A 23,927-nucleotide genomic window follows, 5' to 3' on the forward strand; every position below is an offset into this window, starting at 1 on the left:
ATATCAGAAAACCCACTTTGTTAGCTCAGACTTCACTTTTGGCCTAAAGTGACAATAATGCTGAAAATGACACCCTACTTGGCTTTGGATAACATTTGTCTGTTTCCAAAAACCAAATTCATCTCTAACTGTTGAGTATCTTCAAAAGAATGAAACATAGACTCTAAAAGTGATTGAAAAGTGAGTCTTAGAACTGTGTTAGGCAAAAGCATTATATCCTTGGGATAAGTGAGTACTCTTCTAATGTGGTTCCTTTGAAAGTTTGCATATGCTTACTAGAAAAGAAACTTCATTGTCTTCAAATCACATCTGGTAGACTCATTAGTGAGATGACTTAAAAAGACCTATTTTTACTCAAACTTACAGTAAGTAAAACCAAAGTACTTGCCCTTGACTTACACACCGACACACACACACACGCACGAAAAGCAGCTTTAATGGAATCTCTCAGATTATCGAATGTAATCTGCTTTCACTTTGAAACAAATACGTGTAATTACTTTTTAGCCACTTGGTCACTGTAGACAAATAAAGATAAGAGATGATTGTGGGAAAAACTACAACGTGAGGGAAAAACATGTTGAACACTGTGGAGGCTATTTCAGCTCCCACTCATGTCACTTTCTACTGGCAGATAAAAGAGAAATAAAAGTAGAATGATCTTGAAAAAATTAAGTGTAGGATTTTGCCGATAACTGGGTAACTACAAATGTTAATAATAGGAATAAAGCAATGTAAACAAAAGACATTTTCATATTTTATCAGCTTTATTAAGTAATAGAAACAACAGAAAATCAAAACAATGGTACAGCAAATTATGCAAAAAGAATATTCATCAAGCAACATTACTGAAGCAAGTGAACATGATTTAATTTTTTCAGATTTATTTCAGTATCTGAGGCATGAACTGTTCGCAGAACTTTTCAGCAGGATTTCATCTCCTGTATGGTTCATATTTCCCCTATATTTGGCAATAATACCTTACACATTGTGGACTCAGTGGAAACAAATGAATGAGAGGCTATGGTCTAAGCTCCTGGGCTGAAATGAAATACATTTCCAGAAAAATACTCCAGGGGGGAAGACATTTGTATCTAAGGCCATCTAGTTATCAATTGATGTGAAGCCTCAAAATTAACAGTTCTTTTAATTTCAGTTCTAGCAAGTATCTAGTTGAACCTGAGCAAGCTCACTGATTTCTACAACTTTCACTGGCGGCAAACGCCATACACCAACTAGACTCATAAACACACATATATTTCTTTTTCCCTTTTAAAAATTATCTACCTGTTACCTTTGTCAATCTCTAACCTTTTATTATTTGGGTAAGTAATCAATATTACTTGTGGGAATAATCTCTCATGAGATCTATTTAGAGATTCTTATTGTACTCTGACTCTTCTCCCTCTTTCAGAGAGCTATCAGTGGACTGAATTTTCATTAAATCTCTCGAAGAACTGTTTCAACCGACTAGCTTACTTTATCATCTGTTAACCATATGACTGGGGAGGAGTGGAGGGGTGGGTGGGTGGGAGTGGGGGAGGAGTCTATGAAGAAAGTACATGTGGATAGCTTGATACAATGTAACAGACAATGTAGATTCATTTTGTTTTTCTTCATGTCAATGGAGATTATCTATTTTTTTTCCTATCTAGCTTCCCTGGTGGCTCAGACAGTAAAGAACTGCCTGCAACACAGGAGACCTGAGTTCGCTTCCTGGGTTGGGAAGATCCCCCTGGAGGAGGGCATGGCAACCCACTGAAGTATTCTTGCCTGGAGAATTCCCATGGACAGACGAGTCTGGTGGGCTACAGTCCAGGGGGTCCAAAGATTTGGGCACAACTGAGTGACTAAACACAACAGTCTATTTATCTATCTACCTATCTATTTCCTTATAATTTTTTCTGTATATGGGCATAGTCAAGTGGCCATCTTTGAGGTGTACAAAGAACATTCATGTGGGATACAGGTGATCTCAGTTTTAATTTCTGGTCAACCACCAAATTGTAATAGTCCACAAAATAATTCGTTTAACTCCTTTGGGTGTTAGTTTCTTTACTGGTTAAATTTGTATTAACTGCTTGGTGGATTATTTGTTACCAAAAGTCCTATAAAGGATGTAAGCATACCTTGATTATTATTACTACTTCTGTGTTTAAGATTCCTTGAATAAAAATTCAGATCATAAATTCCATTGAATATAACTTTCAGTAAAGTATTTTCAAAATACATGTTATAGGTCCTGCATAGGTCTAAACACAATGACTCTATTCAGTATGGCATTATAACCACTTTCCCCTAGTACTTTACTCATATAACTAAATGAAAACATTAGATGTCTTCAATAAACAAAAATACGAAGATAAGTTTTATCATTGTTACGATTCTTTAAAATAAGTTTAAAATTTTGATGCACTTGAATCTGAAAGGCTTTCATGGAACTAATCAAACAACCTTCTAAGAAAGGATTTCTTGGCAGGAGTAATAATTTTCCCAGAACCCTTTTTGTGGAGGGATCTCAGTGGAGGCTTTTTTAATGATTGAACTCTTTTGGGAGTCTGCAGTGCTCTTGCTATCTTCACATGCTCGTTGCAGTAATATTTATTGCTTCCTTCTGATAGCTGGATGAGTGTGCGTTCTGCCAGATCCATGCACTGGGCATGGACCCAATGTCCATCTCCATGAGAGCAATAGATCATGGCAGGCTTGTTGAGCTCAGTTGAATAAAATGGTACCCAAGTATTGATATCCACATCACAAGTAGGGCAGCATGTAATCCAGTAGCCTGTCTCAGACTCATCTTCCTCATCATCTTCATTGTAGGTGTCAAATTCATCATCACCATCGAAACTGTTTGCTTCTGCACTGAAGCAAAATTCTTCTGAGTCTTCGAAGGGAGTGGAGTCCCCTGGGTCTTCTGTTGATGTCTGACTACTGGTGAAAGTTTTCTGATCTTCGTTCACATCGTCTTCAGCACATTTCAGTGTATAGAAGTAAAATGCTTCTGAAACAGTCTGTTTATTGTCTCCTGGTATGCCGAGGAAAACAGTTCCATTTCCCATGTTGCTTCCAAACCATATCTTGCTGTGCTTAATATCTGGGGTCCAATCTGGGGTTTCCATCTCATGAATGTCTATTTTGTTATCCTTGAAAGAGATGACGTTGCAGACCATTCTTTTTTGATTTTCAAGCTGATAGCCACCAACAATAACAAATTCATCATTCCTTATTTGAGTCAGGATTGCACTGGAGACAGAGATTCCTCCTGGCAAGACTGTGCACTCCACAGCTGGGCTACCCAGGGGGAGATCAACCCTTATTCTATACAGATTGGCAGGGCGGATGTTATTGGCAAGTGAATGGCCTCCTAAAATATAAACGGTATCATTTCTGGCAATGGAGACATGAAAAGATAGTCCATCTTGAAGTTCTGGAAGAATGTATAACGTAGAGCACCCAAATTCAAAATCCACCAAGAAGACATGGGGCAGGCAGTCAGCTACACTGTTCCATTTCTCTGTGGTTCTTTGAGCAGAAGGTATGTATGACCGTCCTCCAAAGAGAACACCCATACTTTTCCCTCGACTATACACCACGTCAATGGAATGACCATATCTGCCTTCAGGAACGTCTCCTACCAAGTCCTTCTCTGTGCAGCGAAAGGTAACTTTTTTGTTGTTCTTGGAAACAACAGACATCACATAAATCTTATCTGAAAGCTCATTATTTGGTGTTTTTCCTCCATGGATGATATACTGATGCTTTTCAGACTCCAAGTTGCCGCTGAATGTGCAAGTGGCCGGGTATCGAAGAGGAGGAAGGTAGCAGGAATCCTTAGAGAAAACTGCAGGCTTCAGTTTGAGATGATTATGCTTTACCTCAAAATGGAAAACTCCAGTGGGGCAAGACCTCTTGGGCCAGCCTTTTTGGCCAAAGAAGAAAACTTGCCCATCAAAATTCATTAATGAGAAGCCTGGTTGAATTAAGGCCATGCTATTACCGACTGTTACCATCTGTAGTGACATATTCTCTGATGGTGGATAGATCTTTTATCTGAAAGAATTACAAAAAAACACAAACTTTCTTTACTTATTACATCTATTCATATAAAATCATTATGTGTAGATTCCCTCACATGCAAAAAGCATGTTAAAAATAAAGAGTTGTCCCGTAAGTTTGCAGTGGAATAGCAAAAATTCAGGCGGCTAGACAAGCAAACGGACACAGAACCTTTTGGCTTAAAACAATCGTAGCAGCTGGGAGCTGTTTTGGACATGGACTACCGTCCCTTAGATTTCTGGGAATTGTAGTCATTTTCCCTTAAAGATTCACCACTTGTCAGCAGAAAGAACTACATTTCCCAGGAATCCATTCTCTGTGGGACGTGTGGCTCCAATCGTTGCTTCTCCAGGAGACGAGTCTCGCTGAGTAAAGACGCCAAAAATGCGAAGTGACTAGCTGGGAGCCAAGACAGAAAACTAGGGAATGGGAGGTGAGAATGGCTGATGCACACCTAACATCCAGGTTATGGGAAAGTTGCGTACCAGGAGGGGCGTCAGGCTACCCGCGCCCGGGTGTTGCTGTAGCCTCTCCGGGGGACAGCTGACCGGGTAGGAAGCACAGCTGCTTCTGCCCAGAGTGGGGTTGCCTGGGAACCGCCGCCTGAAGAGACTCCTGGCCGAGTGTCCTCACGATCTCTTGCCGGGACGCTTTGGAGCCTGGGCTCAAAATTGCACACTTGGGCATCCTTAGGTTGCTGGGGCGGGAGTTTGAAGGGGGCATCGAGAATACCAAGCTGTGAGTGTTTTGCAGAACCAAAAGATTAATCTCTGAATACCCAGCGTGCTGGGGAGAATTTACCTGATAGTGATTTTTTACCATTCCTGTATGTAGTCATGGAAATATGGTAATTAGACTTTACCGAATACCTCGCCAAAGGCTGTTTGCTTTCTCAGCTGCTCTTGCTTCGGTTTTAGATTTCTTTTAGGGAAGCAGAGAAGTTTTCCAACACCTCTTCTCTCCACTGTCTCTTCCCCTCCCTCCCTTCCTCCCTCTTTGGATAAGAAAATGAGAGTTAGTGGCCATTATTTCAGATCCCTTTCCTGTTCCAGAACCTCGAAGTACTTCTTTAGTAATTCTGTTGTAAGCAAGCGTTAAAAAAGAGGTACCAGCATTATACAGAAGGTAATATTTGTATGATTTTTAAAAAGATATTTATCAGATGAAGTAAGCTTGATTAATTAAAAAAAATTATTACCTACCTTGAAGGGATATCAGGAGCCTTTATGTGAAATACACTCCCTGTTTGCAGACTAAATTCCTAAATTAAAGGAAACAAGAAAAGCACAGATTACTTGACTTCTAAGAATAAACTGTTAAGGTTTCAAAAACTGGCTAAGAGGATGGACTCTGAAAGTTGACTCCCTGTATTCAAATCCTGGCTCTGTCACTTCCTATGTTACCTTGGGCAAGTAATTTAACCTGTGTCTAGTTTCCTCATCTGTAAAATGATAATTTTACCTACCTAACTGGTTGATGTAAGTTGTGATTAGTAAGTTAATAACACGCAAAGCACTTAGAACAGGGCTTTGTACACTGTAAGTCCTAGTTGTGATGATTATATTTGAACTTATGAAAAGTAAGGTTGTTAATGCACAGTTAGCTGATAAGAATGGTTTTAAGGTCTGGGAATCAGGTTAGTGGGCATAGATTGATAATTTTTTAGACTGGTGAGAATTGAATAAACATATGCAATAGTCAGTCCTAAAGAAAATCAGTTCTGAGTATTCATTGGAAGGAATGATGCTGAAGCTGAAGTTCCAGTGCTTTGGGCACCTGATGCGAAGAACTAAGTCACTGAAAAAAACCCTGATACTAGAAAGATTGTATGCAGGAGGAGAAGGGGACGACAGAGGATGAGATGGCTGGATGGCATCACCAACTTGATGGACATGAGTCTGAGTAATCTCCGGGAGTTGATTGATGGACAGGGAAGCCTGGCGTGCTACAGTCCATGGGGTCACAGAGTCGAACACCACTGAGTGACTGAACTGAACTGATGCAACAGAAGGGGGCTCCCAGGTGGCTCAGTGGTAAAGAATCTGCCTGCAATTCAGGAAATGTGGGTTTGATCCCTGGGTAGGGAAGATCCCCTGGAGGAGGAAATGGCAACCCACTCCAGTATTCTTGCTTGGGCAATCCCATAGAGGAGCCTGGTGGGCCTGTAGTCCACGGGGGCACCAAGAGTTGGACACGACGGTGCATGCATAGGACAGTAGGACAGAGGTGTTGGTGGTGAGCTCAGTTTAAGTAACAGGGAATATTTTATTCTTCTTGTTACCCTTCCACTAACTCCTGATTAAATATGCAGACTCTTAAGTTAGATTGTCTGAGTCCAAATTTGGGCTGAAACACATATTTGCTGTTTAACTCTCTTGGCCAAGTTTATTTTCTCTGTTTTCTTATCTGTGAAGTAGGGATAGTATTAGTATCTATTCGTTGAGTTATTTTTGAGAGTAAATGAGATGACACACGTAAATCACACAGCACATATGTGATTATATATGCTGGTGCATAATAAGTATTGAATAAGCATTAGCCTGCCAGTGCAGGAGACGCAGGTTTGATACCTGGGTCAGGAAGATCCCCTGGAGAAGGAAATGACAACCCACTCCGGCATTCTTGCCTGGAAAATTCCATGTACTGGTCCAGGAGCCTGGAGGGGCTACAGTCTGCTGCTGCTGCTAAGTTGCGTCAGTCATGTCCGACTCTGTGCTACCCCATAGATGGCAGTCCACCAGGCTCCCCTGTCCCTGGGATTCTCCAGGCAAGAACAGTGGACTGGGTTGCCATTTCCTTCTCCAATGCATGAAAGTGAAAAGTGAAAGTGAAATCTCTCAGTCGTGTCTGACTCTTTGCTACCCCGTGGACTGTAGCCTACCAGGCTCCTCCACCCATGGGATTTCCCAGGCAAGAGTACTGGAGTGGGGTGCCATTGCCTTCTCCAGGGCTATAGTCTATGGGGTTGCAAAGAGTTGGACAGGACTTAGTGACCGAGCATAGCATACCATACAGCAAACATTATTTGATGATATAATTTGTTTTATTCTGCCTGCAAAGTTTCCTTGGGCCATTTGGAATCTATGGTCAGTCTAATGCAGTTTTGGTGGGGCCTTGAAGATCAGATTTAATTAATTGCTAATTGTTTTCTTCTAGTTATTTTTAGCTTGGGAGATTCAAAGTGTGATATTTTAATAATCATGTGGGTTATTAAAGCAAATGAGGAACTTGAATGAGAAGGATTATGCCTAAGGTTATGAAGCAAGCCTCTTTCTTCCTCAGACATGGTGGTTTGCAGGTTCAGCAACTTGCCTTGCTTATGAAATAACCTGGGCAAGTGTTTTATTTACTTGTGGCCTATCCAGGTATATGTGAGAGAAGGCATCTGTGCAACTAGGAAAATGCTCTCCATTGGAACTAAAGGGAAATATTGTTGGCACTCAGTTCAGTAAAGGAAAACCAGCAGTGATCACACTCAGCATGACGTGCAGATGATTTTCAGAGTTGCTCACTCTGGGGTTGAGGGAGCACCCGCGCCAGCGCCTACTTATTGTAAACACCAGGGAAGACTGGCCATCACCCAGTAATGACTGGGCTAGAAGGCCCGCTATGCAGAGGTAATGAATCCCAGATCCCAAGGGGTGACCATACACCAAGAGTGCTTGCTTTTAAACAGAAAGTTTCACTGTAGCCTATTGGCTTCATTTTGAAGTTCATGGGGATTTTGAATTTTTTTTTTTTTTTTTTTTTGTTTTTTTTTTTAGGTTTTCCATTGTATTTATTTATTTATTTATTTATTTATTTTTTTTAATTTTTAGTTTTTTATTTTTTAAATTTTAAAATCTTTAATTCTTACATGCATTCCCAAACATGAACCCCCCTCCCACCTCCCTCCCCAGAACATCTTTCTGGGTCATCCCCAGGCACCAGCCCCAAGCATGTTGCATCCTGCGTCAGACATAGACTGGCGATTCAATTCACATGATAGTATACATGTTAGAATGTCATTCTCCCAAATCATCCCACCCTCTCCCTCTCCCTCTGAGTCCAAAAGTCCATTATACACATCTGTGTCTCTTTCCCTGTCTTGCATACAGGGTCATCATTGCCATCTTCCTAAATTCCATATATATGTGTTAGTATACTGTATTGGTGTTTTTCTTTCTGGCTTACTTCACTCTGTATAATTGGCTCCAGTTTCATCCATCTCATCAGAACTGATTCAAATGAATTCTTTTTAACGGCTGAGTAATACTCCATTGTGTATATGTACCACAGCTTTCTTATCCATTCATCTGCTGATGGACATCTAGGTTGTTTCCATGTCCTGGCTATTATAAACAGTGCTGCGATGAACATTGGGGTACATGTGTCTCTTTCAATTCTGGTTTCCTCGGTGTGTATGCCCAGAAGTGGGATTGCTGGGTCATAAGGTAGTTCTATTTGCAATTTTTTAAGGAATCTCCACACTGTTCTCCATAGTGGCTGTACTAGTTTGCATTCCCACCAACAGTGTAGGAGGGTTCCCTTTTCTCCACACCCTCTCCAGCATTTATTGCTTGCAGATTTTTGGATCGCAGCCATTCTGACTGGTGTGAAGTGGTACCTCATTGTGGTTTTGATTTGCATTTCTCTAATAATGAGTGATGTTGAGCATCTTTTCATGTGTTTGTTAGCCATCCGTATGTCTTCTTTGGAGAAATGTCTATTTAGTTCTTTGGCCCATTTTTTGATTGGGTCGTTTATTTTTCTGGAGTTGAGCTGCAGAAGTTGCTTGTATATTTTTGAGATTAGTTGTTTGTCAGTTGCTTCATTTGCTATTATTTTCTCCCATTCAGATGGCTGTCTTTTCACCTTGCTTATATTTTCCTTTGTTGTGCAGAAGCTTTTAATTTTAATTAGATCCCATTTGTTTATTTTTGCTTTTATTTCCAGAATTCTGGGAGGTGGATCATAGAGGATCCTGCTGTGATTTATGTCTGAGAGTGTTTTGCCTATGTTCTCCTCTAGGAGTTTTATAGTTTCTGATCTTACATTTAGATCTTTAATCGGGATTTTGAATTTTAAATTAATTTTTATTGGAGTATAATTGCTTTGCAACATTGTTTGAGTTTCTACTATACAACAAAATGAATCAGCCACACATATACACATATCCCCTCCCTTTTGGACTTCCTTCTCGTTCAGGTCACCACAGTGCCTCACGTAGAGTTCTCTGTGCTATACAATGTGTTCTCATTGAAAAAACAAAAAGATTACTAAAAAAAATTGATTATAAATAAAGTTCATAGGGATTTTGACTCCTCAAAAGGAAAACATGGTTATTGCAGATTAAACAAACATTTCTTAGGCAAGACATGACCAATACTACCTCTTTGTGTAGCCTTTTTGGGTGCCCAAAGATTCCTGACCTGTTTTCCCTTTGATGTCCTGCTCTTGGCTCACCCCATAATTACAGGGCCCTAAAAATAGTGGTAAAGTTGATTACTGTTAAGATGAATTACCTCTTCTTGAAACACAAAGTGTTTGTGTGTTTAATTTTTAGATTACAAATTTTAAACCATGGCCGGATGACTTATGTATTTAAAGAATGCACAAGAACATTGAAAGTGTTTTCACTTTATTTTGCCATGTAGTTTAGATTTTGCAACTTTGCTTTACTAACTTAAATTTGTGTCTTCACAGGAGTAGACTATGGTATATTTTCCACGGTTTCAATGTGACTCTATTTGTCCCATCTCGGTTTTTAAATGAGTTTTTAAAAGGTGATACTATAACTAAAATAATCTACTGAAGTGCTTCTCTTTAAATAGGCCAGATGAAAACAGGCAGGGTTTGAAAAAGAAGACACTGTTCTTCAATTGAAGGAACTTTCAAAGTCAATACATTAAAGATTCTTTTTAAGAGACAGAAATACGGGACCAATAAATTTATACAGGTTTCTCAACCCCATGCTAACATCCCTCAGCAGGGAGCGTTTCACTTATTCACTATGAAGCTAGGGCATAGTTGAGAATCAAAAGAGGACTAATGGTGTGAGGTCTGGGTTTGTAGTTTCCTGTGTTTGAACTGACTTTTTTTTCCCTTCCAAAGAAAGCTACTGTACTCGGAAGCATTAAATCTTACTGATCAGCGTGGCCCACGTTTTCTGATTGCTCCCAAATAGCAGGTAACCTCATGTAACTACAGTCTTTTCAGTGTGTGAATTAACCCTATCTTGCACAGTTAATCAGGCTTGAGGCACACATTGTTTGATTTTTTTTTGCTGACAGTGGAGCCAGGATTGGGTCTTCCTTCTGACCCTTGTATCAGAGAAGCATTTATGCACTAAGTTTAATATGTCAACTTGGATGCCACAGGAGTAAAATCCTTGTTGCAGCCTGAGACCAGAAAGCCCCTTTCTCTCCAAATTCTACATCATCCCTTCCCTATCTAGACACCCAGTCCAACTGGAACTAACATACTGCTGAAGGGGGCATCTTTCCCTAAAAGTTGACAAGCGTAAGCTCCCAGGTTTTAGCTCCAGTAGAAATGAAGTTATTGGACCTACCTGAAGGCCAGGGGTCTGCTCAGCCCTCTCTCAATCTTTGCCGCTAAACCCGGTATTAAATGTCAGCACTTGGGGAAGATTCACTGACTGCTGACTCTGACCGTGGCCTGCAGAAGGATGATGGTAAACAGAGCACGTATGTGTGCCTACAGATGTCCCAGTGAACGCAGATCTAACGGGAGTAACTGACTGTGACTTTTTTTTTTTTCTTTAGATGGTTGAGGGAGATATCCACCAGGGTGTACCCTCAAGATTTAACTGTTTCCTTACTGGTGAGCAATGAAAACCTAATCTACTATTCATCTGTAAAGACAGAAAAAAAAGCCCTGGTAGAAACCTGATTTATCAAAAACATTTTAGAAAAATGAATATAAGTAATATGATTTAAATAAATACTGGGGCTTCCCAGGTGGCTCCGTGGTAAAGAACCCACCTGCCAAGCCAAACAGGAGTCATGGGTTTGATCCCCTAGTTGGAAAGATTCCCTGGAGAAGGAAATGGCAACCCACTCCAGTATTCTGGCTTGGGAAATCCCATGGACAAAAGAGCCTGGCGGGCTGCAGTCCAGGGATTTACAGAGTCAGACACGACTTGGTGACTAAATAGCAACAACAGCAACAAATAAATGCTATCGTAATTCAAATGGGAAATTATCTTTCCTAAAACAGAAACTACTAGTACCAATGTCAGTGATTTTGAGTGGTCTTCTCAAAATCAAAAGGAGTTCTGTTTATGGGAGGCCTACCGCCCACTTTATATTGGGCAGCTGCTGTGTAGGATTATACAATGGGGTAATTAAGAAAATGGGCTTCAGAGTCAAGTGGCCCTGGTTTTCTCTGCCAACTTTGCTGTTTTCCAGGTGGAGTCATCTTAATCCTTAAGTCTGTGTTTCCTCATCTCTGAAGTGGGGATAGAAATATCTACCTCAAAAGACTGTTGCAAAAAGAGTAAATAAATGTTCTGTCAAGGAAAATATTCCACAGCAGTCTTAAAAACTGTAATAGTAGCCTCCCCCGTCCCTATTGCAAAGTTTCACAGTCAAAGGAAGAGTAAACCAAGGGGTTCAGAGCAGATGTAAAAGCTGGCTTAATTTTTAAGATAAACTTTATTTTTTAGAGCAGTTTTAGGTTTGTAGCAAAATTGTGTGAAAAGTAGAGTTTCCCATATACCTGGTGCCCCTACTCATTCATAGCCTCTTGTTATCAGTACCTCCCATCAGAGATACATTTGTTAAAATAGATGAACCTGCATTGACACATTGTGCTGTGCTTAGTCGCTCAGTTGTGACCGACTGTTTGCAACCCCATGGACTGCAGCCCGCCAGGTTCCTTTTTCCGTGGGGATTCTCCAGGCAAGAATACTGGAGTAGGTTGCCGTGCCCTCCTCCAGGGGATCTTCCCAACTCAGGGATCGAACCCAGATCTCCTGCATTGCAGGTGGATTCTTTACCCACTGAGCCACCAAGGAAGCCCACACTGACACATTATTATCACTCAAAGTTCAGAGTTTAAATTAACATTCACTCTTGGTGGTGTACATTCAGGGGTTTGGACAAATGTATAATGGCATGTATCTATTATTACAGGATCATGCAGAATAATTTCACTGCCCTAAAAGTTCTCTGTTCTCCACCTACTCACTGCTCCCTTTCCTCAACCCCTGAAACCACTAATCTTTTTTTTATTGTTTCCATACTTTTGCAGATTTCACGATGTCATATAGTTTTCAGATTGGCTTCTTTCACTTAGTAGCATGCATTTAAGTTTCCTCCATGTCTTTCTATGACTTGATAGCTCATTTGTTTTTAGCTCTGAATAGTAGTATTTCATTGCCTGGATATCCACAGTTCATCTGTCTTCCTACGAAACGACACCTTGGTTGCTTTCAGATTTTGGCAGTTATAAATAAAGCTGCTATAAACATCCATGTCCAGGTTTTTGTGTGGATGTAAGTTTTCAAGTCCTTTGGGTAAATACGAAGGAGCCCTGTTAGTGAATCATATGGTAAGAGTATGTTTAGTTTTGTAAGAAACCTCCAAACTGTCTTTATGATTTTGTATACCCACTAGCAATGAATGAGAGTTCATGTTGCTTACATCCTCACCAGCAGTTGATGTGGTCAACATTCTGGATCTTGGCAATGCTGATAGGTGTGTAGCATCTCACTGTTTTAATTTTGTCACTTCCCTAATGACTTGATGCGAACATCTCTTCATTTGCTTGTAATCTGTACGTCTTCTTCAGTGAGGTGTCTACTAAGGTGTTTGGCCTATTTTTTAATCAGGTTATTTGTCTTTTCGTTGTTGCATCTTAAGAGTTCTTTGTATATTTTGGATAACAGTTCTTTATCAGATTTTTTTTTTGCAAGTATTTTCTCCCATCATATGGCTTTTCTTTTCGTTCTCTTGTCTGTGTTTTTTGGCGCGCGTAAGTCTTTAATTTTGGTGAAGTTCAGCTTATCAATTATATTTTTCATGGATCATGCCTTTAGTGTTGTATCTAAAAACTCCATTGCCATATCCAAGGTCATCTAGGTTTTCTTCTGATATAAAACTTGTAGGAGTTCCATAATTTTGTGGTTTACTCTTTGTTCAGTGATCCATTTTATTAATAAGCCTAGATTCCTATTTTTGCTTGTGGGTGTCCAGTTGTTCCAGAATCCTTTGTTGAAAAGACTATTTTTCCTCTGTTGTGTTGCCCTTGCTCCTCTGTCAGAGATCAGTTAGCTCTACTTAGGTGGATCTATCCTGGGTTCTCTGTTCGGTTCCATTGATCTCTTTGTATATTCTTTCACCAATACCACACTGCCTTGATTACTGTAGCTGACTTAATTTTAAAACAATCCATTAAAAACAGTTACCTCAAGAAAAATATATACCATTTATTAAGCCCATTTCCTAACCATAAATTTTTTTGTGTTCTAATTTTTATCCAGGTGTACATACATTAATAATTATGATAAGAATGTATTTAAATTGTGTTTTATCTTTTCAATGTGATGTTATTTCATATATACTATGAAATGTATATTTCCACCTTTATAATTTTTAATACTTGCCTAAAATTCCATTGGGTAAATATAATGTAATCTATCAGGCCGTTCAGTGTTGTTGGTCATTTAATCAGGTTCTGTGTGGCTTAGATGATAGAATGTAGTGATTAGAGGTAGATAGATTTGGATTTGAGTCTGAGTTCTGCCACTTACTAGCTGAATGGCCTTTTTGAGCTTCAGTCCTTATCTCTAAAACAACGGTGATACCTGCCTTATTGGGAGGATGGATGGATATGAAGTGTCTGTTATAGAGAGTATACTCAATAAATCTGTGTAATGATGATGGTGCCATAAATTTATTTGTAAAAGTAAAGATGTTCATTTTTTGGAAAATTTTAGGATGCGTTTTCAGGGTTGACTTTTTAAAAACCGAGCAAGTAGCTCAGTTGTTTGGCTGATTTTCATCCTTTGAAATGTTGATCCATTCTTTAAAAAAAGTCATCATCTCTTCTGGTTACTCCTACAGTGATTGTTTAAATCTCTTTCTGCAAAAGAGCATTGGGTTATTCCCCTAACCTATTCATGGTGTCGTATAATGATTATGGCACTTGAAATTCCAGCATCAGTGGCAGCTCTCATCTAATTGACATAGTGGATATCTCCACAATAAATACAAAATAATCAATGCAACGCAGAAACCAGGGGTGGGTTTAGGTAAGCGCTTTAGCCTTTGCATTCTACTAACACCAGGAAACAGGTAGTTGGTTGCTGAGTGGGTTCATTGTCCCCAGCCTATCAAAATGCTAGCACAGAAGCTAAATGTGAAGTCATGAACAATATTTATACAGCATCCACTGTGTACCTCCACTGTGGAGGATTAGGGAAAAAAAAATATTACAGACACAGGTCTTGCCTTAAGGAGCTTGCATGATAGTAGGAAGTAGTCACCCTTTCTTAAAAGTTCACCAAGAAATCACAATTATTGGGGCAGAGTCAAATTCATACTGCGATATGTGTATTTCTTCTACCTTAACTCCAAAGACAGTGGTCAATTAAAGAATACAAGTCAGTGTCATTACAGAGTAAAATAATCTTCATTCCACAGAGGAGATAAGAGACTTAGTAATGGGATATACTGTCATAGTAATTGAATAAAAAGGAAACACAGTTGGAGAAAAATAGAACGTCAGAGATGGAAGACAACTTCAAATCCTGTCCCTTTATACCTACATTCACACTACTTAAGGCTAGAAGAGTTAAATAACTTGAAAGGGTAACAGCTGCAAGAGTGTGTGTACATGGTGAACTGAGGCGGGCAGAGGAGGAGCACAGTTTTGTGAACTCGTGACAGTGTTTCTCAAGCAATGTAGTGACCTGTCAAGCATTTCCATCCCCTTTTATAAATGAAGAAACAACTTAAATGACATTATTGCCCAACGGGTTAGCAAGTGTTTGAAATAAGGTCGATGACAGCTTTTCATAGCATTCAAACAGGCATAGACAAGTTTTACTTTTGTAAATAAGTGGCTGAATTTTTTTCAGCAAATAATATAAATAGTATGGGAAAGGGAGATGTCTGACTTGTTGAATGAATCCCACGATAGAAGCCACAACCGAAACTAGCAAAGAGGAGAAAAGAGGAAGGAAAAGGAAACATAGACGGAAGCAATCTACAGTTAGTGTGATGGATTGTCAAGAGAAGAACATGACAAGTGAGTTGTCATTTTTTATTTAAAGTGATGAATTAAATGCAGCCACATGACCGGAACATTCTCTGATTTTTAAGGAGGATTCCTAATTGTGGAATAAAATGGACCAACATTTCAGAGGTGATTTACAGTGTTGTTTCAGAAAGAAAATGCACTTAAAATTTTTATTCTTAGAGAAGGAGGGAATTTGTGTTTCTTAACTTCTACCTGAGCGCCGAAGAATTGATGCTTTTGAACTGTGGTGTCGGAGAAGACTCTTGAGAGTCCCTTGGACTGCAAGGAGATCCAACCAGTCCATTCTGAAGGAGATCAACCCTGGGATTTCTTTGGAAGGAATGATGCTAAAGCTGAAGCTCCAGTACTTTGGCCACCTCATGTGAGGAGTTGACTCACTGGAAAAGACTCTGATGCTGGGAGGGATTGGGGGCAGGAGGAGAAGGGGACGACAGAGGATGAGATGGCTGGATGGCATCACGGACTCGATGGACGTGAGTCTGAGTGAACTCTGGGAGATGGTGATGGACAGGGAGGCCTGGCCTGCTGTGATTCATGGGGTCGCAAAGAGTCGGGTATGACTGAGCGACTGAACTGAACTACTTTTGTGTATAGAAACCATGCTGGCAAAAAGAAATTGGTTTTTACGTAGGTGTATGTGTGTGTTATGTTGTGTACATCGAAGCAAAATTGCAAATAAAGTGCTGAGGGAAATTGGAAATTAGGGCATCATTGTGTTATTCCTTAAGGCCCATTTGTTATTCTACGGTCATAGGAATTTAGAATCAAAAATAGCTGAGAAATACAGCTTTAAAATCTTATTTCTTTTTAAGAGAATGTCAAATGAGAAGGTCGATATTATTTGCACCATCTGGCATTTTGAAACACTTTTTGAAATGAATTCCTAAAAGCAGAGTCTGGTGGGTCTACACCGGCTCCTAACTAGCTGTGCAGGTGTTGCTTTAAAGCAGGCTTTCTGGTTTTGTGGAAGTACTGTGTGCTGAGCACGTGGCCCACAGGCTGGGAAGCCAGACAAAGAGATGAGTTTAATTGAGAGTGGATGCTTTTGTGCCACAGTTGTCATGCACAATAATGGGACATTGTATCCATGGGAAGGCGGGATTACAGTTGAGCTAATAACTCTTTTATGATTGAAACCTTATTGCGTGATTATAGAGCTCTAAAGTTGATTGAGAAACTCTACTGCCTGTTTGGATCCACAGGTTTATCAGGGGCCTTGAAAAAATGTTCACTGAAATACTCACAATTATTGTCCATAACTCATTGAGGTAGATGATCACATTTCTGAGGCCAGGAGATCAGTTTTGAGTAACATTGAAATATGTGTATTGTACATTTTTCTTGATAAAATGTGCTAGTCCGGAGGTCATGCATTGGAGAAGGAAATGGCAACCCACTCCAGTGTTCTTGCCTAGAGAATCCCAGGGATGGCAGAGCCTGGTGGGTTGCCGTCTATGGGGTCACACAGAGTCGAACACGACTGAAGCGACTTGGCAGCAGCAGCAGTGATCAATGAATATGTTTGTAGCTTTGTTAGGAGGTGAAGGTAGGTGATTGACTCAAATTTTTCAAAAAAGCAAATTAAGAAACAAAAATGATAGTGGAAAAGTAATTTTTTTGCTTTCAAAAACGCTGGATTTTCTAAAATTTGTCTTATGGGTACATCTTTCAGCTTCCATGTCCACAGGTAATTTGCTTTTTTTTTAAAAAAAAAAAAATAAGGAGTAAGCAAGGAGAGGGAAGTTCTGAATGCTTAACTCTTTGCATTTTTGTTTAATGGAATTAATAACTGTGTAATTGAAAACAGTCTAATAGTTGACCTGCCTCAGTGAGTCAATGTAGACATTTCTGGATTGGCTTGAGCAGCTTGGAGGAAGAGTATATTTTGGGGAAATAAAATTGATTTTATACAATCTGTTGATGAGCAAGTCTTAATAAATTATAGCTTCAAGAAACCCCATTATGGTAACTTGGATGGATGATCAGGAAAGGGAAGCAAATTTTTCAAGAGGAAACTTTCTGCTTAAACATGTAATTTTATAGGTTAGTATTATTCCCACTCTCTAGAGCTTATTGCAGGAGGAAAACCATCAACACGCCTGAGTTCCAACATTCTTGGTAAACTTTTACTGGGTGTTTTCTCTTTCTCTTTTCCTTAAGATGAGATTTTTGTCAAGGAAAAAGTATAACAAAGATGTGCCAACTTCTGAGACCTCTGCACAGATGACAATATGCAGCTTTTCTCCTCTAAAGCTTTGTTGTTGTTTAGTCACTAAGCCGTGTCTGACTCTTTTGTGACCCCATGGACGTAGCCTGCCAGGCTCCTCTGTCCATGAAATTTTCCAGGCAAGGATACTGGAGTGGGTTGCCATTTCCTTCTCCAGGGGATCTTCCCAGCCCATGGGTCGAACCTGCGTCTCCTGTGTTGGCACCGAACGACCTGGGAATCTGTTCTTCTAAAGCTTTATAGTTAGCAGTTATCTCCAAGCCTCTCCTGCCTCCTACCAAAGGCTTCCTTTAATATTCGCTGCAAAGGGTTGTATCCAGGGGAATCTATATGGAAATCTAGAGGCTTATACTGTCAGCTTTTTTGGTGGTAATACAGAATTCCATGCTTTTTAAAGTGTTAGAAAAGGCTCATTGGTATGTTTTTATCACCCAGATAAAAAACTGTAAAGGATTTTAGATCCTCTTCTATTTCATAAGAAGTTTTGTATTTATGTCTTCCTCTTTTCCTTTGTTTTCCTGTTTGTATTGGTAAATGTCTAAAACAAATGATATATGTGTGTGTGTGTGTGTGTGTGTGTGTGTGTGTGCATTTTGCCTCAAGATGTTTTCTATGTTATTGGGATAAAGAACGTAGTTGTAGTCAGACACATGAATACACCCAACCTGAGTGAGATTGCTGCTTATTTCTTAATTTCCTGATGACTTCATCTATGCATTAAAAATCATAACCAGGAACATCTCATTACTGTTGATGAGAACCACATAATGCTGCTCACCAGTAGAGTCATTAGTTGGCAAAAAACCTCACTTAAGTTTCTTTTTCAGATTCATTCATTTGTATTCTGTGATTGAACTAGGTGACCTTTAGGTTTCTCTCAACTCTGAGAATCTGTGCCAATTTCTGTCACTGAATTTCATTCTCCTTAATATGATCTAAACAACATGAAAATATTATAGGATGCAAAATAGTTGTTGTTCAGTCAAGGCAGAGGCTGTCAGTTTATACTGGGTCTCTTCTGTCATGTAAATAAATCTGTACCCTTACTGTGTAATTTGGTCATTTGAGATTTGTTCATTTTCCAAAGTATAAAAAGAGACCTAGCCTGTGCAGCACCAAGGTTGACATTTTCCTTCCTCAGGCTTTGTGAGTTCTTTGTAAAATATCCCATTTTACCTTTCATACTTCAGGAGCAGCTTTGAACAGAACTATGAGAATTTGAGACAGTGGGCTTTGATAGTCCCTGCAAAACTCTTTAAAAATGTGTTATCTATTGCTTTCAAGTATCAGCAGTAAGCCTCACAGTTAACAACAACAACAAACACGATTTTGCAGGCATATACCTTTCTCTACTGTTAGAAAGCAGATTATATGTTTTGAAAGGTTACTAGCTCAGGGTGACTTGTTTCTTAAGGCTTCTTGCTCTTGTCTCTGACAAATGTGTTTTAAGTAAGTCACATGAGGCAGGGATCTGAAGATAAGTATCAAAAAAACGCTGCATCAGTGGTGATAGTTCCACATACCTTATTTTATAATAATGTCTGTAAAGGAGTGGGACCCTTTACAGGGACCTTCCCAGGACAGATCACCCCTCAATCCCCACTCTGTCCTCTGCTTGCCTCTTGTTTATAAAAAGGCTTTAGTCTCCTAAACCTTCCCTGAGCTCCAAAGAGCAGATTCAAACAGGTACTCTCTAGAGAAGTGAGGGAATGTGCAAGCAAAGGAAAAAACAGCCCAACATAATTTTTTTCTATTGTTAGCTTAAACCAGTGTCTTGATTTATGATCCCGAACTGTTGAGATAATGTCCTGTGGGTTCAACCGACTGGCTCCAAGTGGACCTGAAATTGATGACACAGAGAGAGTCAATTAAAAACTGAAACTCCTAAACCATCATGAAGGCTTTAAGTATATAACAGAATGTCCCAACCATTGCTTTTGCTTTCTCCTAGAAAGAAAGAAAGACCTTTGCCCCTGTTCCATAGAAATGGAATGAAGGATTGACAGTGGGGGCTTATAGCCAGGGCATGAGCTGATCCATCTTGAACAGCACAGATTTTCAAGTTCATGGGCATTTTCCTTTCCTGCTGGCCCTGGCATGGCTCAGAGCTGCCTAGATTATGACAAGCTGACGAGGAGAGAATGAGAACTAATCTCGCTTGCTTAAGAATTTCAGAAACCAACCTCGAGGACATGGGGATGGAATGACCCTGAGTAGAAAATTAATGAACACCTAATGAGGATGGCATTAACTAGACCAGTTTGGACATGATTATCGGAGCTGACTGCCGTTCTGCATGTCAACCCCTGCTTGTACATCCCTGAAACTCCCCGTGAAAACCTTGGTCTCCTAGCCAGCAACTTGGAGATGACCTTAGGACATTAGCCCACCATCTCCCCAGGTCACTGGCCTCCTGAATAAGGCAGCTTTTCCTTTTTTTTTACCAATACTTGTCTCTCAAGTATTGTTCTTTCTGGCAGTGAGCAAACTTGGGTTCAGTACCAGCCTGGATGTGTTGTGTGTTCTTTCAGAGAGCAGATGACACTACCTGGCTTGAGTGGTCATTAGTTTTGTTATTTGATAGGAAGAAAGCGGGTCTCCAGGAAGATGGTGTGGTTCTTTTGCTAGCTCCCAGGGACTCAGTAAGAAGAGAATCCTGTTCCTAAGAAAGCTTGTGGTCTTTTGTGGAGTTCAGTAGTCCAAGCAGAGCAATACATCCTCCCAGTGGTTCCTTTTGGAGGCTGTGATTATGAAAGTGTATGTTGTTACACATTTACTTATCATCACAATATGTTCTGGGTCTTTTTTATGTGGAGCTTTAAGCTTTAAGACAAAAAAACCAAATCAAAGAATCCTGTTATCCAGACAAGTATATCTCTGTCTCTTCCTTTTTCTCTTTTTTTTTAAAGTTTTTTATTTTTAAAATTTTAAAATCTTTAATTCTTACATGCATTCCCAAACATTCCTTTTTCTCTTTTAGAAAAATACTTCATAGTAAAAACACAAACTGATGTGAATGGTAACTGAAAAAGCAATGCTTCCTTCTAGAAAACCACTAGGATTTGCATAAACCACTTGATTGTCTGGTAAATGATTATCTGCTCTGTCAGTCTCTGAGGACTTTTAACATGAGGTTATTTGTATTTTCATAGATAAGGAAAGTTCTAAATTTGAAGGTGGGTTAAACTCTTTAAATCATGACAGCTTGTAAAGCTGGATTTTGCAAGCCTTTTTAAGAAGTCCGTACAGTTACTGTATTGTGATAACCACAGGAACAAAATTAAAGACATTGAAAGATGCTGAATTTGTGCTGTGCACAGCCCGTTAATTGTCTGCCTTTAGTAAAACTGAGATGTGTTAAGGCTAAATACTCAAAATATACCAATTTGAGAATTGCAAAGCATGTCTAAAGGAATTCCTATTATAACTCTCAAAGCATCCATGGGAAGGCATTTACAGCAATATAAAATACAACCTGTCTGCTTCTGCTTGATATTTGTCTGCAGAAGTAGATTACCTGAGATGGCTTGAGGAAGAGGTTGCTATAATACAGTGCTGGAATTTTGCTGGGGTCCACTTCTGGAAAAGCAGATTGACATTAACATTTTGGTAATTAAGTATTTGTCCTACTGATAGTTAAATAATAACCACCTTTGAATTTATCATTATTTATTAGCTAGCAGTTACAAGCATAATTTATTAAACTATGGGTTGCTGAAGCCTGGCAGTATTATAGGTAAATTTGCATAAACTGTAACTGGTGCTTTTTCTTATACCTAATTTTCAGGTACAAATTGTTTCTTTCATTTTGGGTTGGTGTATAGCTAGACTTTTTATTTTCACTTGGACTGCTACAATGTCATGTTTTATCTAGGGTTGTAATGCATCATGAATTCTCTTGATTGATCTTTGGGTAATATTAGTACCTTCAAAGTCAAAGGGGTCACAGTCAACACAGGTCTTCATGTAAACAAAGGACAGAATACTAAGACTTATCCGTTGTTGTCATCCTCATGGCTGACATTTCTTGAGGCCCCCTGTATATTCATCTAATCCTTACAGCAGTCTTGAGAGGTACCTGTAGCTTCATACTTCCTATTTAAAACTCTTGGAGTCAGTTATCTTTCAGAGTTCAAAAGTGTTTTGGAGTTTAGAAAGGTAATCAGGGCAAATGCCACATATTATTAATACACAAAATCTGCAGTGGGTTCTGGAAAAGCACCTCAAAAGCAAGCCCATTAGTTTTTTTTCAGGGAAACGTAAATAGTAATACTATTTATACAGAATAAATAAAAGCCACAAACACTTTCATGTTAATGCAGGTTGGGTCTTGCCACTGAGTGAGTTTGGGTATCATCTTGTGAATATATTTTTGATTTGTTTTTCCTTAACTTTATGGTAAGTATCAAATAATAAAGTTAATAACAGACACCAGATGTTCACTTTTATTCCGGAAAAATAGAAGAACCACGGAATTTATGTAGTATCGGAGAACCCCTTCCGTGAATCACACTGGCTATGTAGGCTGTCATTATTCTTCTGCTTTTTGTAGATTGTCGTTTTTCTCAAAGCTGTGTAAGAATCATATTTCACACAGAATGAACGGAATTCAACAAGGTGAAATATCACAACTAAAAACAAAGTTCAGACTCCTCAAGGATTGAGGTATTGTCTCAGCTGACAAGCGTTTAGTTAGCGAAGTAGTCAGTGATCTGACAATGTGAAGGGGCCACGATCTTTGCATGAAGTAGGAGTGAGCCATTTAGAATATGAGAGTTAATCAAATCTCATTGTCTCCAGACTGTTCCTGGAATCTTGTCTTCATTTCTGGATGACATATTTTAAAGGGATGCAGACAGTGTGAAATCTTTTCCAGGTAGATTGATCAGAAGGGTGAAAGGATTCAAAGCCATGTCACATAAGGTACAGATACAGTGACCGGGTAGGCTTAGCAGAGTTTTTGGCCAACTTCTAACAATATTTGACTATAGTACCTGCTCAAATGAATAATTTTAGCTTGAGATGGATGGACCGCCAACTCTGTGCCCTGTCCTGAGCTATGAAAAGATATGGACCCTTTCTCTCACGGGCTCCAGGTCTCATAGAAGACACAGACATGTATACAACTATTTACAATACACGGGGATAAGTGGGACAGTGGACACAGCAGAGAGAAGCAACACAGAAGTTATGATGTGCTCTTGTGCTGATGGGAGATGGAAAGCTAAAGCCTTCAGAGACAAACTGAATTCTGAACTGAATTTTGAAAAATAAATTTATGTAAGTGGATTAAATAAGATTGAGAAAGGACAGGATAGGCTTGCCCAAATATTTGAAAGGATATCATGTATGAAAAGAATTGAAATGGTTCAGTCCCCTCCAGGGGCCCAGGACCAGTTTGGGTATGGAACACAAAGACACATTTAGGCTGTTTTAGAAGGAAGCTTTAATAGAGCTGTCCAAAGGCTTCTTTGGAACATAAAGGGTTTCCAATATCTGGATGTGTTAAAGCACAGACAAGTCAACTGTTTGGCAGCAATAGTACCAGAGTATGGAGGGTGTGTGTGTGTATGTCATGCAATAGATAGAGAAACATAGTGAAGTATTTAGGGGCATGGGTTCTAGGGTCACACTTCTAGAACTGACATTTCTGCTTACTGGCTCTGTAGTCTGAGCTAAAATTGTTATGAAGTTAAAGAACAGTACCTGGTATCTAATAGGTGCTCAATAAGTAACAAATATTAGCAACTGTTGCTGTTGTCTTTGGATGAGTGGTTGGTTTAGCTCACCTTGAAAGATTTTTAGTTTCTAGTTATGTAACTGTGTGATGATTTTCCTGTGAATTAAGAAGATGGTAACCAGGAAACAAGCAAAAATAAAATTGGGATAGTTAACAATCCTGCAGTTGAGAGATGAATATAACTCTGGTCTCTTAAACCAGGGTATATCACTCTAATAACTATCTTGATTTGTCCTTTTGGGGTCTTGGAATTCTTCCACCTACCCATCTAGAATATTTTCAAGAGGCTGGTACTGCACAACTCACCGTAGCTCATGTTTTTCTTGGTCTCGTAGATAAAGTGGCCTTATGAATAGGAATGCCTGCCCAGACACCAGAATTGGAGATGATGGATGAAGATCGGCTAATTGAAGAAGTCTTGGATAAGTTTGTTAATTGTCATGAGCAAACATATGAAGAATTTCTGACAACATTCACTCATCTTTCAAAAGGTAAAATGGAAAAGTAAACTTTCTATAACAGTAGTGAAGTGAAAGTTGCTCAGTTGTGTCCAATTCTTTGCAATTCCATGGACTGTAGCTCCTCAGGCTCCTCTGTCCCTGGGGATTCTCCAGGCAAGGATACTGGTTCTCTTCC

General features: G+C 39.4%; 2 protein-coding genes across 5 annotated transcripts in view; one reads left to right on the forward strand and one right to left on the reverse strand.

The window, feature by feature from the left end:
* Positions 1–1,620: 1,620 nt before the first annotated feature.
* RAG2 (recombination activating 2) lies at positions 1,621–4,025 on the reverse strand. The gene has a single exon (XM_069553918.1). The coding sequence runs from the start codon at positions 4,023–4,025 to the stop codon at positions 2,442–2,444; it is 1,584 nt and encodes a 527-aa protein (XP_069410019.1). The 3' UTR covers positions 1,621–2,441.
* Positions 4,026–4,348: 323 nt separating this feature from the next.
* The window catches only part of IFTAP (intraflagellar transport associated protein), a 79,208-nt gene continuing 59,629 nt past the window's right edge, over positions 4,349–23,927 (forward strand). Inside the window, exons 1-3 of one of the 4 annotated variants that reach the window (XM_069555156.1) lie at positions 4,364–4,492; positions 10,824–10,881; positions 23,627–23,782. In XM_069555156.1, coding sequence (XP_069411257.1) covers positions 23,650–23,782 — 133 coding nt within the window. In that variant the 5' untranslated portion in view covers positions 4,364–4,492; positions 10,824–10,881; positions 23,627–23,649. Of the gene's footprint in view, positions 4,493–10,150; positions 10,229–10,823; positions 10,882–23,602; positions 23,783–23,927 lie in introns of those variants that run through there. The other 3 variants (XM_069555157.1, XM_069555154.1, XM_069555155.1) reach the window with 3 other exon arrangements.

This window comes from Ovis canadensis, chromosome 15 (assembly GCF_042477335.2).
Source record: "Ovis canadensis isolate MfBH-ARS-UI-01 breed Bighorn chromosome 15, ARS-UI_OviCan_v2, whole genome shotgun sequence".
Classification (NCBI taxonomy): Eukaryota; Metazoa; Chordata; class Mammalia; order Artiodactyla; family Bovidae; genus Ovis; species Ovis canadensis.

Excerpts from the sequence above, each read along its gene's own strand:
- RAG2 (XM_069553918.1), bottom strand. The coding sequence starts at position 4,025 with ATGTCACTACAGATGGTAACAGTCGGTAATAGCATGGCCTTAATTCAA.